The 14,221-nt window shown below is 40.0% G+C and overlaps 1 protein-coding gene across 4 annotated transcripts in view; it reads left to right on the top strand.

Annotated features, from left to right (window-relative positions):
• Nucleotides 1-14,221, top strand: part of WDR72 (WD repeat domain 72) — a 617,996-nt gene that overhangs the window by 100,008 nt on the left and 503,767 nt on the right. Inside the window, exons 1-3 of one of the 4 annotated variants that reach the window (XM_064295252.1) lie at nt 1,980-2,289; nt 3,454-3,609; nt 10,619-10,725. In XM_064295252.1, coding sequence (XP_064151322.1) covers nt 3,457-3,609; nt 10,619-10,725 — 260 coding nt within the window. In that variant the 5' untranslated portion in view covers nt 1,980-2,289; nt 3,454-3,456. Of the gene's footprint in view, nt 1-1,979; nt 2,290-3,453; nt 3,610-10,618; nt 10,730-14,221 lie in introns of those variants that run through there. The other 3 variants (XM_023539510.2, XM_064295254.1, XM_064295253.1) reach the window with 3 other exon arrangements.

Below are 14,221 nucleotides of genomic sequence, written 5' to 3'. Positions count from 1 at the left end.
TTAAATCCAGAAGGTGGTCGATTGCACATCTCTTTGCTCTGGAGCAGACAGTGCTTTGGCCTCTGCAGTCAGCTGGTAAGACCGGTCTGCTCACTGGCTGTTTTCTACTCTCAGCATAGGGGTTTTCTGATGACTATCCACACCGGTAACAAAAGCTTTTCAGGAGGAGAACTGATTTTGTTATTTTATTTTATATTTTTGTCCAGATGTCTCCTCTCTGTAGAGGCTTGTGTTATATGTCAGTCCAAGGGCTGTCAGTGGCCAGATTGAATGGCCAGGCTGTTAGCTATAGTGCATATCATATAGCACAGTTTCCTTGTGCCTCTCTAAAAACAGCCCTAACTGCAGTAAGTCCCATCAGAACTTGGAGGCAAAAGTTTAAAAAGGTGTGCATTAATACATCAACATCATCAGTACATACAGTAAGGATTTATAGGGGCCCCAGGGGACTTATCCCTCCTCAGGCTCGGGTCAGTGTCTCAACGATAGTGACCTCAGACCCAAAATATACCTCATTGGACTTTAATTGTAACACAAGGCCTTTGCTCCTCACTGGTGTCAAAGAAATTAGGCTTAATCCTCAATTAAGAAATAATCATTCTTAATTATTTCTGAAAGAAGATCTGGGAAAAGTTGGCAGAGCCCTGACTCATTTGTGAAGCCATGCCTCCACCACACCAAGCTCCAGTATGGGTCCAGCCCAGTTGCCTGATAACCTGGAGGTGGCCCCCCTCTTCTAGTTTTCCCCTTACCATTGCAGCTGCAGCTGGGTTGCTGTTCAAGTATATTGGCGGGGACAGCTGTCAGAGAATTCTGAGGTCTCTTCAAGGTCACTCAACACAAACTGTCTTGAAGGGCTTTTTACTACTTTTTTTTTTTTCTTTTTACCCTGCTGTTTTAACTCTTGCTTTGCACTGGGTGTTACGGTGTGTTCTCAGCGCCAGGGACCTGTTCACCCCCTCCAACTAGCTCCAGTCCCATGCTCTACCGACTGAAATAGCTGGTCTTCACTGGCCAACCTGGGATCTCTCCCACAGAAGAGCATACGGCCCAGACCTCCCTGCATAGATGTCACTGGCCACCCCAAGATTTCTCCCAGAGATGCCTCTTGCTTTTGCAAATGGGGCACTAATGTTTCAGTGGAGGGGGAATAGGCTGCACGCAAATTCTCTAGTTGCAGCTCTGCTTCCAGCTGCCTAATTAGGGCCCTAGCGGCTGACTCCACATCAGATACCCCACTCAATGCTGCTAGTAGAAGCCACCCCACACAAGCCACCTCAGCATGGCAATCTGGCTTTTGCTTTGGGGCCTCCCATGAATATTGCCATGCCCACAACGGTGGCAGCGCAACTCCTGCAACCAAAACACGAACATCCTTCTTTCTAACATGCAAAGATTCTAGTAACTGCAACAATCCCTGTGGCATTTTCGGGGCATCCCCATACTCACACACAGGTCCCCAGGCATCAACAGCCTGGGTCAGTGGACCCAGGGCACGTGTGCCTGGCCACCCTGGAATTTCCCCAGTGGAGCCTGCTTTACCCCACACATCTAGGAAGGCCTGGTGTGCCCTTCGGATTTCCACCAACTATGCCATTTGTCTTATGACGGTTCCAGCAAATAAAGACCCTCACTGTGTGTCCTGGCAGATAATCTGAAGACCTGACATGTAGCCCTTTCCAGATTCATGTGTTCAGGGAAACTTACTGACACAGGCAAGCAGCTGCTCTCCAGCAGCCGCCGGCTGGTGTATTTTCCCCAACCGCCTAGCAAGGGACCCAAACCCATATACCATCCCAGCTGGGAACAAGCCTCATTGTTTTCTCCCACGTCCTTGGGCAGTCAGTGTTCCCAGGGACTTCATGTCCAGGCCCAGATGTTTTCCTTTTAGTTGGTAAGGCATTCTTCGGCCTTGGCTGCCTGCCCAGTCATGCCATTCCCGGCCTTGTACCTTAGCTGGAGTTCATCCTGAATTCATCCCCAGCATGGTTCAGGGAAGAGCAAAGCTGATTCCATTAGGGAGGGGATGCACATAGCTGAATAGCGTTACCCTACACCAGGGAAGTCAGCTACTGAAGCTGGCTTTTTGGTTGGGGAGGGGAGAAGGGGCACGGTAAAATACATGCAAGTATTTAGCTTTTGCCAAGAACGCTGTTATTCTCTGGTTCCGGAGGTGTGAGTAGGCTGTGTGGCTGGAAGCTTCTCCCTGAAGAAACTGTGGCCAAACGCTATTACCAGCCTGCCGCTGTCGCTCCTGGGAATGGTACCTGTGTGTTCCCCACGATTCAGGTCCGGTAACTCCTCTCTGCTTCTGAACTGTCTCTTCCTCCCTTTGCCCCTCAGTTTATTTTCTAAGCTTACCTTTGATGTTCAGGGCTCCTGGCTTGTCATAAATATACTCGTTTCACTTGTTTTTTAAGGTCTGTGTTATAAAGAGGGCTCGCTGGAAGCGTCTGTCTGTTCCGCCATCTTGGCTCCGCTTCCACCTTTTTTATTCTTTAGTATCCATAAATCCTGCAGAAAAGAAGGATTTCAGTTTCTTGACTTTTTTGAGGTAAATGTGAAAAGTAATCTTTGACATGTTTAATGGCCTTAAATATATACTAGTAAGCCACAGGAGAAAACGTACTGGTTTGTTCTAAGGACTTCCAAAGCATTATTTATCCCCAAATTATTTATATTTTAAAAAAGAATGCCTGTTAGAACATTTAACACAGTGGTTTACAAAATGCAATGCACTTATCACTGGGTGGTATTTGAGATCATTTTGGATGGTCACAGGCAAGGATTTTTGATAATTGTGTATTTATTTTAGCTGTTTTAATTAACACATAACACATGAAGTAGTTATTTCAGAAGTTATTACATTTTAGGAGATACCAAATACAAAAATAAGTCAACTAAAAATTATTCAAATTGTTATTAAAAATAGTACTGGCAGAAATTATGACAGTCATATGAATCTTTGAAGACTAGGAAACATTGTTATGGAAGAAATTTATTTTTTAAAAGCAAATTTCAGGCATTTGTCACCTAGATGAGGTAGTATGTTTGAGAAGAGGAGTCTGCAAAACTGTCTTCAAATCATGTATGAAGGCAGCTCTGTTTTTCTTGAGAGACATAACTAGACTGTGGAACATGTTGGGGTCAGGCCACAGTGAGAGCTGGGTGTGGAGTGGCTAGACTATTCTGATCCTTCTCTTTATCAGCGTCAATTATCAGTAATTTGAAGAAAAGTCCTTTCTCTTTGATGGAATTGCACTGGGCATGGAAACTTCATTTTCTGATGACTACCTTCTGCTCCAGTTGATGGCGAAAGCAGCCTTCTTTGTATCTCTGGGAGAAAACATTGTCATTAAAGTTTATGTAACATTAAATCCACTTTGTGATATGATCAGTTCCCCATAATTTAAGAATTATGACCATGTATACTTTCCTTCTCTTTGTGTTCAGGACATGGGATCTTCTCTGCAGGCTGTGGCACTGTGGGGAATAAAGGCCCCTGCTCACTGCATCACTGCCATCATGATAGCTGATGACCAACAAACAATTGTCACTGGAAGTCATGAGGGTCAGCTCTGTCTCTGGAATCTCTCACCTGAACTAAAGGTTAATGAAAGTTTTTAATATTGAAATAGTCAACACTCAGAAAACAAACACAGCTGCTTATACCTACCGTTTCAGTGAAAGGTTTGCATGATTGTTAAAAAAGATGCTTACTGAAGTAATAAATTGATTTTACTTCTACATTTAGGAAAAAAAAAAGTATTATATGCTGGATCAAAATCACATTTGAAAATGATATTAACAATATTGCTACTAGCTAAGTGTTATTACCCTTTAAGCTATGCTGAGTTTTACTTTTTTATATCCTGAATTATATGTTTAAGTACTTGAACTACAGACATGTAAGTATAATTCTGAAAATTATGGCTCATTAATCTAAACAAAGGGCGCCCTTGAAAACCACTATTAGCTAAATGAGTAATACCTTAATTATCTGGGTGTTTCTGTCTGTTTGGCCTTCTTGCTATTCTTTTAGTCTGTGCAGCCTGTGATTTTTACAGATTGCATCAAAAAGCTCTAAATTCAATATACTGTTGTCATTCCTTTATTTCAGAACCTGACCTCACCTAGGATTTGGCCGATTAATTAGCAATTAATTGTCCCTGTCCCAAGTCATAAACATTTAACATATTCGAATAGATATTTGCTTAACTCTAGCAGCCTCTAGACCCAGTCTGCACACTTAAACTAACGAAGTACTTAAAGTATACTGCCCTCATGAAGAAGCCTTTTAAACATCAAAGACTACTTTTAGCCTTTAAAGTTTGTCACTTTAAAACCTAAATTAACAATTAATTGTAATTCTGTTTTACAGTGTAATTAATTAACATCTCCCATCACTAAGCAGTTCTACTACAGGACTGTCAAGAACTGCATAGCAGACCAGCTCATTTCATTGTTTATGAAGATTCCTTAATAAGGAATTGATATGTTACAACATTTGTGCTTTGAAGATGGTTCTCCTCACATTTATTTTGTGTTATAGTTTAAACTCAGATTCCTAAATGGCTTAAAATATCTAGCTACTCTTTTTAATATTGAAGGATGGTGTTTTCTGGGTAGAGTGGTTGTCTTGTAAATATATAGGTGGGTATAAGCTTAAGAAATTTGGAATCCTAGCATCTGTATCTTTTCTGTATGTGTTCCTGATATTTTTTCAACATTTGTTCATCATGTACTTTTTGAATGCATATTAGAAGTTAGTCAGTTTGCTAGGTACCTGAGTTCAAAACTGATTAAGAACTGATGCTGGCTGCCCAGGAGGTTGCAGTGTAGTAGAGGGGAAGGGCAGGGTAATGCCGTGCAGCAATGTCATAATTCAAGGTGTAGCATACGCAAAATAGAAAGTTATCTGCACGGCATCTTCAGTGGGGAAGTTATGCCCTGCTTCTCTTTGGAGCAAGCCTTTTGCATGGGGTGAACAGTAGTTTTCAATGAAGGGCAATTTTGCCCCCAAGGAAACATTTGGCAATGTTAACAGACAGTTTTAGTTTTTACATTGGAGGTAGGAAGCTTCTATAGTATTAAGTCAAGAAAGTCTTTCAGTGTAAACCAAATCAATGGCAGTGGGGATAAAGGAGAGATGAAAACTGAGAGATCTTATGAAAAGACAGTAGTTAGAACTTACCAACTGGTTGGATGTGGATTAAAGGAGAGGGAACAGTCAAGAATACCTTCCAGATTTGGGTCTTGGGTGCTGTGTGGGCTGGTAGGATGGCGATGTTATTTATTTGTATAGGAAGTAGAAGGGATTAGGGAGTACAAATTGTTGTTAGGTTCTATCAAGTCAATTCCAAGTCTTAGGGAGAGGGAAAAAAACAGTGATTTAACTTCTGGATATCTTGGAGTGTTCAGGTATTCAGTAGGGGATTGGATACATATCTCCTCATGGGTGGTATGATGGTAAGGTGCAGGGGAGCTAGACAATGAGTGTCTCCCTTTCCAGGGCTTCCCATCACAGGCTTTGGTTTATGCGAGCTGCCTCCAAGTTCAGGTCTGAGTTGCATAGCCCTCCAGCTTCCCCAGAACTTTGTGGAGTCTGCCAGTGAGGAGCCTCTCCAAGTCCCGTGCTATGAAATTTCTCATTTGGAAGTGCTTTTTGTTTTGTAATATTGATTGCTGCTATTTATCGTACTTTTAAGCATAGAGAAAGGTGAGGTAAATATCTGTCTTAGTTATCTAGAGCTTCTGTAACAGAAATACCACAAGTGGATGGGTTTAACAAAGAGAAATTTATTCTCTTTGCAGACTAGGTGGCTAGAAGTCCAAATTCAGGGTGCCAGCTCCAGCGGAAGGGTTTCTCTCTGTCAGCTCTGGAGAAAGGTCCTTGTCATCAATCTTCCCCTGGTCTAGGAGCTTCTCAGCACAGGAATTCTGGGTCCAAAGGATGTACTCTGTTCGTGGTGCTGCTTTCTTGGTAGTATGAGGCTCCCTGTCTCTCTGCTCGCTTCTTTCTTTTATATCTCAGAAGAGATTGACTCAAGATATAACCTAGTCTTGTAGATTGAGTCCTGTCTTACTAACATAACTGCCTCTAATTCTGCCTCATTCACATCATAAACCTCCCCCCAAAGAAAAAACCCTTTGCCATCTAGTTAATTCTGACTCAGGACAGGAGCGGCTGGTAGATTCGAACTGCTGACCTTTTGGTTAGCAGCTGAGCTCATAACCACTGTACCACAAGAGGTAGGATTTACAACATGTAGGAAAATCACACCAGATGACAAAATGGTAGACAATCACGCAATATTGGGAACCATGGCCTAGTCAAATTGACACACATTTTTAAGGGATACAATTCAATTCATAACAATATCCTTTTAGATATATTCCCTTAGTATTACTATGTTCTATTTTTCCACCTGTCTAATACAACAGTGACAAAATGAGGAATAGCAACGTTGTGTAGAGAGAAAGAATGGACACCTAGGTCAAATTCCAGCCTTGGTGCTTACCAACTCTGTGATATTGGGCAAAGGTCTTATAGTCTTTGGGCCTTGATTTCCTCACCTGTGAAGTGGAGATTGAAACACTGTCTATGGAGGGTTGCACCAGTGCCTGGAATATGGTAGATGCTTATCAAGTTGTGTATCCTTTTTCCTTTCTCCTTTGTGTTGTTAGAAGTTCCTGGGGTAATACTAGGGGAATAATGCTTCATAGAGCAGAGGCCATGAACAGAATTAAAGTTCTCCTGGATTACATGATGACAATGACTAGCTGTGATTGTAGAATTTTTTTTATTATTGTACTTTAGATGAAGGTTTACAGAGCAAATTAGTTTTTCATTAAGCAGTTAATACGCATATTGTTTTGTGACATTGGTTGCCAACCCGGTGATGTGTCAACAGTCTCCCCTTCTTGACCTTTGGTTCCCATTTCCATTCATCCAGCTTCCTGTCCCCGCCTGTCTTTTCATCCTTGCCACTGGGCTAGTGTGCTCATTTAATTTTGTATACATGGTTGAGTTACATGTATTATTTATTGTATGTTTTATGGGACTGTCTAATCTTTGGCTAAGGGGTGAACCTCAGAAGTGACTTCGGTACTGAGATAAAAGGGGTGTCTGGGGACCATACTCTTGGGGTTTCTCCAATCTGTGTCAGACCAGTTAAGTCTGGTCTTTTCTTGTGAGTTAGAATTTTGTTCTGTATTTTTCTATAGCTCTGCCCGAGACCATCTTTTATGTTTTATGTGAAAAGTTTACAGTGTAAAATTAGTTTTTCATTGAACAACTTATACACAAATTGTTTTGTGGCATTGGTTGCAGTCTTTGCAATGTATCAGCACTCTCTCCCTTTCCCTTTCTGCTGTGGGTTCTCCACATACATTCGTCCAGTTTTCTTGTCTCTTCCTGCCTTTTCATCTTTGCTTTTGGGCAGGTGTTTCCCATTTGGTCTGGTGTACTTCATTGAACTAAGAAGCATGCTCCTCATATGTGTTATTGTTTGTTTTTCAGGCCTGTCTAATCTTTGGCTGAAAGGCTGATTTTGGGAGTGGCTTCAGTTCTGAGTTAGCAGGGTGTCTGGGGGTCACAGTTTCTGGGGTTTGCGCAGTCTCTGTCAGACCAGTAAGTATGGTCTCTTTGTGAATTAGAATTTTGCTCTACCTTTTTCTCCTGCTCTGTCCAGGACCCTTTATTGTGATCCCTGTCAGAGCAGTCAATGGTGGTAGCCAGGCACCATCTCGTTCTTCTGTACTCAGGCTGGTGGAGGCTGTGGTTCATGTGGTCCATTAGTCCTTTGGATTAATATTTTCCTTGTATCTTTGGTTTCCTTCATTCTCCTTTGCTCTAGATGGGATGGAACCAATAGACGCATCTTAGATGGCTCACTGGCAAGCTTTTAAGACCCCAGATGTTACTCACAAAGTAGAATGGAAAACATTTTCTTTATGCACTGTGTTATGCCAGTTGACCAAATGTTGCCTGAGACCACAATCTCTAGCCCTCAGCCCTGGTAACTCGGTCCCTCAAGGTGTTTGGAAGTGTCTGGGAAGCTTCTGTGACTTTGCCTTGTTCAAGGTGTGCTGACTTCCCCTATATTGCATGTTGTCTTTCCCTTCACCAAAGTTACAACTTGTCTACTATCTAGTTAATGATTTCCCCTCCCCATCACTCTCTTCCCTAGTAACCACCAAGATTGTTTTTTTCTATGTTTAAACCTTTTCTTGAGTTATTATAATAGTGGTCTCACATAGTATTTGTACTTTTATGATTGACTTATTTCATTCAGCATAATGCCCTCCAGATTCATCCATGTGATGAGATGTTTCACGGATTCATCTTTGTTCTGTATCTTTGTATAGTATTCCGTTGTGTGGGGGGAAGAAGGTGACAGAAAGAAAAAAATTGGGTAGCCAGTGGGTGGGGGTGGGGCAGACCTGCTGGCTGGCGGGAAGTGGCGGAGGTGGTGTATGTGGCTAGGTGGGAGGAAGAAAGAGGAAAAAAAAAACCTTGCACAGTGGGAGCCAGCAGGTGAGGGTGGATGGAACCTGGGCTGATGGTGGACTGATAGCTTTCTACCCATGGCATTGCAGTGTGGCTCTTTGGAAAGGCGTAGAGGTGGTGTCCATGGCTAGTTGTGAGGGGGAGGGAATAGGAAGAAAGGGAAAAATTGGTGCAGTAGAGGCCAGCAGGTGGGAGCGAGGCTGACCTGGGGTGATGGTGGGCCGATAAGCTGTCTAGTAGAGTGGCGTGACATGGCCTGTTGGGAAGGGGTGCAGGTGGCATAACGGCTAGGTGGGAGGGAGAAAGAAAAATGAGAAGAGGAAGGAAGACATAAATGGCTTGGCAGGAGCCTGATTCTAGGGGTGGGGTGCACCTGGGGTGATGATGAGCTGGTAGTTCTCTAGCTGAGTGGTGTAGCATGGCCCATTAGGAAGGAGTGGGGGTGTCATATAGGGTAGAAGGATGAAGAGTGGGCAAATGTGTTTCTCTGGTTACCAGGTCTTCTGTCACTGTTGCCATCTCATGCTCCCTGTCTGGGGTTGTTGCTGGCTGTGTTCCAAGATGACGACACTGTGCTATGTTAGTTGGCAGGGGACCTCTAGTCCACATCTCTCTTTGTTCTCTGTTTTCCTTCAGTTTCTTCTTCCATTTGGTGTTTGATCTAGTTCTTTATCCCTTCATTTGATGCTTAGGGTTCCAGGATTGATGTTTATATCTGTTTTATTTAGTTTTTTGGGTCATTGTTTCAGAGGGATGGCATCAAGTGTCTGTCTAGAGTGCCATGTTGGCTCTGTAGAATTATTATTATTATTATTCATGGGAGTTCAGGGATAAAATGAGGAGATTATAGTGAAATGTTGTGGTTTGTTCAAGTGTATGTGGGAGCTTAAAAGCAGAATGAGTCCTTCATGTAAAAGACAATACAGTTCCGCTCTGATATTTTGTCTACAGTGGATTTCCTCTGGAGGAGGAATGCCCTGATTCATTGCTCAATTTGGACTGTTATATTTTAGGGGTTGAATTCATAAGGGTATGAACTCCAACGGTTATAATGGGAAAAATATTTTATGCTGTTTTCTGAGGTGGAATCTTTGGATTTCCTGGGAAAAAGGCAGAGTCAGTATTGGGTCATAAGTGATTCTAATAAGCTACACAAACCCTCTTTGTAGCACTAAAAATTTATCTGACAAGAGATCTTTTAAAGAAATATTTCTGTTTATGATAGAAATAATATGAATCTAGACAACACATTACACCATGAAAAATTTGTCCTCATTGATATGGTTGGGTTATCTACATGTATATTTGTATAATTCAGAAATAAAAATAGTGAATATTATTTCACTTGGAAAATAGATTTTTATTATCCACAAAATTTTTTTTTGGCATTTAAGTTAGAATTTAGTCCTACATTGACAATTCCTTCTCCATTTGAAGGGATCTTTTATGTTTTCTGTTTTGTATTTGTTTTTATATTCTTGTTTTACTAAATAATGAGGAGCAGACTTCTTTCTACCTGAGATAATGGAAGAATTAGCCTTCAGTATAATTTTTTTTTTTTTAATTCACACATGGGAGACAAACATTGGTATTTTAAATCTTAGCTTAGTTAAAATTTTTTTCTTTAATGTTAAAAAGTTAATTTTGGAATTTCTGGAATAGAAAGCCAAATAAGGTATTATAATGGTTACAAAAAGTAATATTTTCTCTTGTCTTATTTTGTAAACTCATTTTTGGATTCTGAAATTTGTGTATTAATATGCTCCTATCGTTTGGGGGACCTTTTGTGCATAATAAGCATCAACACTGACTTATTTGTATTCAAAACTTAGATGTTGTAAAACAGGTCTAGCAATTATCTATGTTTTACGTTGGATACAAAACCAAAAACAAACAAAAAAATGTGTGTAACACAATTCCTTACCTAGAAGTTTATTATTCCATGGATTTTGATATGCCATATATCAGTTTCCATTATATATTTGCAAAAACATAATATAAAAGGGTTTCCTAGTCAGAATTATAAATACTATATAATGTAATATGTATATTCTTCAACTAAAAACAGTTTATAGTTGTTTAAATGCTTACTGTTATCATTTCCAGATTTCAGCTAAAGAACTTCTCTTTGGTCATTCGGCTCCAGTAACATGTTTGGCAAGAGCAAGGGACTTCTCAAAACAGCCCTATGTTGTTAGTGCAGCTGAAAATGGGTAGGTAAGATATATGGAGCTTGACCCTTTCTTCATTCTCTCTCTCTTTTTTTTTTAAACTACCATTGTGTACAGAATTTTAGGCCTGAAGGAAACCTGTCTGTCTTTTACATATAGGAAAATTTAGACCTTGAATGGTTGAGTTATTGTGTGAAGGTCCCGAGAAATGCAATCAATATTGTGACTCCTGCTCTAAAACTTGTTTTACTGGATTGCGACTAAGGGACATCCCAGCTGGTATTTCATACAGAATGTATGAAGGATACTGGCAAATGCCACCTCTCTTAACAGCTGTTATAGAATTAGAAATGGAAAAACTTGGAATCTAGTGATTTTTCACATACAGGTAGTCCCCAACTTAAAACGGAGTTCCATTCTGATAGCTCCATCCTAAGTCTGTTCTGATGTACGTCAAATACCTCATTTTTTGTTTGAGCTTTCATTATTATTGCCTTTATTATCAGTATCTTTATAAATCTTATCTTTATTTGTCTTTGGGGGTTGGAAACATTACATATAAACTTACAGATATATTTTAATAAATACATACATAAAAATAGAGAAATCATAAAAAAATGGACACTTGTAAGTGCAGTTCATGGTAACTCAAATGCATTATAAATCAGGGACGTTCTGTAAGTAATAAGTAGTAGATTGAATTCTTAAGAAAAGTCATCTAAGCCTTCCTAGTTTTGTAAAACAATTCAGCAATTAGACTCTTCATGTTGTACCCATGTCTGATGTCATTATAAAGCTCACAAGGGAGGGACTCAGTTGTAAGTGAAATGACGGGAGAGAGAAGGGAAAGAAACAGTGGTTTGGGTGCTGTTTCATGGAAATGAGGTTTGCTCCAACAAAATAGGTCTTAACTATAGGCCCCACCGATCCAAGTGCTTATATGGCTTTGGACTGTGTGATGAGTTATTTGTCAGAGTGTAATGAGGAATGTGGAATCAATTCAGCATGCATTCGTGAAGGAGGAGTTGGGTTGCAGTTTGAAACAAGAGAACCCCTTCTTTATTTATTTCAATTCAAGGATAAATAATATGACTCTGAGTTATGAGAAACAAAAGAATAATGAGGTCTCAAGTGTACAATTTGCAGAAACAGAATAGTTTAACAAAATGGCAAGTGGAGTAGATATCAAAGAGGTACGTATTCTCATAGCTTATAGTAAAACAATAATTGTTAGATTAAACTTGGTAATTCTAAAGTGAAATGTCATAGTACGTTCTTTTTTAGCATTTTCCAGTAGCCTTCGTTCACTAGGGCTGCCACAAAGACTACTAAACAAGATATTTATTCCCAATCTAGAGGATTTGGGGGATATCTTAGTTATCTAGTGTTGCTATAACAGAAATACTGCAAGTGGGTGCCTTTAACAAACAAAAAATTATTTTCTCACAGTTTAGGATGTTAGAAGTCTGAATTCTGGGTGCCAGCTCTAGGGGAAGGCTCTCTCTCTCTTTCTCTATCCTCTTTGGGGGAAGGTCCTTGTCTCTTTTCAGCTTCTTTTCCTAGGTTCTTTGGTGATCATCTTCCGCTCCTTTTGTGCTTGCTTGCGTGCTTAATCTGCTCTTTTATATCTCAAAAAAGATTGATATAAGACGTACCCTATATTAATACTGCCTCATTAACATAATGAAGAAGCATTACAAATGGAATTATGACCACATTCCCAAATGGAATTAAAACCACATGCGTAAACCAAACCAAACCTGTTGCCATTGAGTTAATTCAGATTCCTAGCGACCCTATAGGACAGAGTAGAACTGCTCCATAGGGTTTCCAAGGCTATAATCTTTATGGAAGCAGATTGCTACATCTTTCTCCTGCAGAGCAGCTGGTGGGTTCGGATGTGAACCTTTCAGTTAGCAGCCGAGTGCTTAACCACTGTGCCACCAGGGCTCCTTTCATAAAAAATCCTTTCATAAGGATTACAGCCCTGGAAATCCTATGGGACAGTTCTACTCTGTCCTATAGGGTTGCTATGAGTCAGAATTGACTTTTTGCAATGAGTTTGGTTTTTTTTTTTTTTTACTCCCTCAGATACTGGTTTAGTAGGTCTGGCCGGAGTCCAAGAACTTGCATTTGTAACATGCTCTTGGGTAATGCTGATGCTGCTGGTCCACCGACCACATTTGAAGTAGCAAATAGACCACATTTGGGGTAGGGAAGGAAGGTATGAAGTCAAGAATGACTTGAGAAAATCATTGGTGATGGTACCATTCATGGAGATAGGGAACAAAGGAGGGAAGAAACTATGTTTTGTTTTAAACATGAGGGGCGTGAAGTCCCTGCAAATCATCCAGGTGAAGACATCTAATAGCCAATTGCATATGGAAATCTAGATCACAAGGAAGAGTTCTGGGCTTTTAATAGCATAGAGATGGACCCATGGAAATAGATAACTCACCCAAAGAGATCATGAACAGGAACAATGCAATAAAGCCTAAGACATGATGGTAAGGAAAACCAACATTTAAGAAACAGATAAAGGAAGAGGAGGAGCCTGAGAATGCCAAAGGGAAACCAAAAGTACAATGGGAGACAAGAGAAAAGAGGGTTTGAAGAAAGTAAAGGACTTCTATCTAGTTCAAGGTGGAAAACCAAACATTAATGCTTATCTCTCTTCCTTCATACATTTCATGAAAATTTGAATAAAGCAATAACAATGTTATAAACACACAAAGAAGAATATCAAAGAGAAAATAGTATGTTTTTGAAAGTTGGAAAGTGGATAAAAGAGTGGTAACTGATTTATTTATCATACACTGAAGTAATTTTTATTGAGGTGTGGCGGTGACGTGAGGTGGAATAAGACAAAAAAACACCCCTTTCAACGTCCTTGTAGTGGGAATTTAAGTATTTTCTACTTTTATGTAGTGCAGATATTTTCCTTTTTATTGAATAAAAATATTAAGAATTTAAACCATTTTGTAAACCATTACGTTTTATTTATTTATAACTGAAGGTGGTTTAACCTTTGAAAAACTTTGGAATCAGTGTTTCAGAGGAAAGGAAGAATACATTTCAATAGTTAATTTCATTCTTATTTTATGTTAGTTGTATTGTTTGTACAGTTCAGGTAAAATGCTAACACTACTTTTGATACACAGAGAATTTTTCTTTTCTTCAATAGAATTGATTGGCAAAGAATCAGTTTTTGTGATAATTTGTATTTATTTTTCAAATTTAAGATAGAAAACAAGATGATAAACAGGGAAGGTCTTTGGAATCAAAGATGATTTAGAAACATTATCACTGGGGTAGCTTTTCCTGATGCCCAGGTCCAATTTTAGAAAATGTGATTTTTAAGCCTGACTTGAGGTCTGGGTTGGATCCCTTCAGGATTTTTGAAAAGCTTTCTGATGATTCTAATCAGCCAGAGTTTTGAGTCACTGGCTGAGAGTAAACTTACCTAGCGGCAGGTCATCAGACCAGAAGCTTTTCAAAACCCCTCATGCCAGGACCTCAACCCAGAGCCATGGTATTA

This window comes from Loxodonta africana, chromosome 12 (assembly GCF_030014295.1).
Source record: "Loxodonta africana isolate mLoxAfr1 chromosome 12, mLoxAfr1.hap2, whole genome shotgun sequence".
Classification (NCBI taxonomy): domain Eukaryota; kingdom Metazoa; phylum Chordata; class Mammalia; order Proboscidea; family Elephantidae; genus Loxodonta; species Loxodonta africana.
The sequence above is the reverse complement of the archived record's forward strand: the minus strand, read 5'-3'. Positions and strand labels throughout refer to the sequence as shown.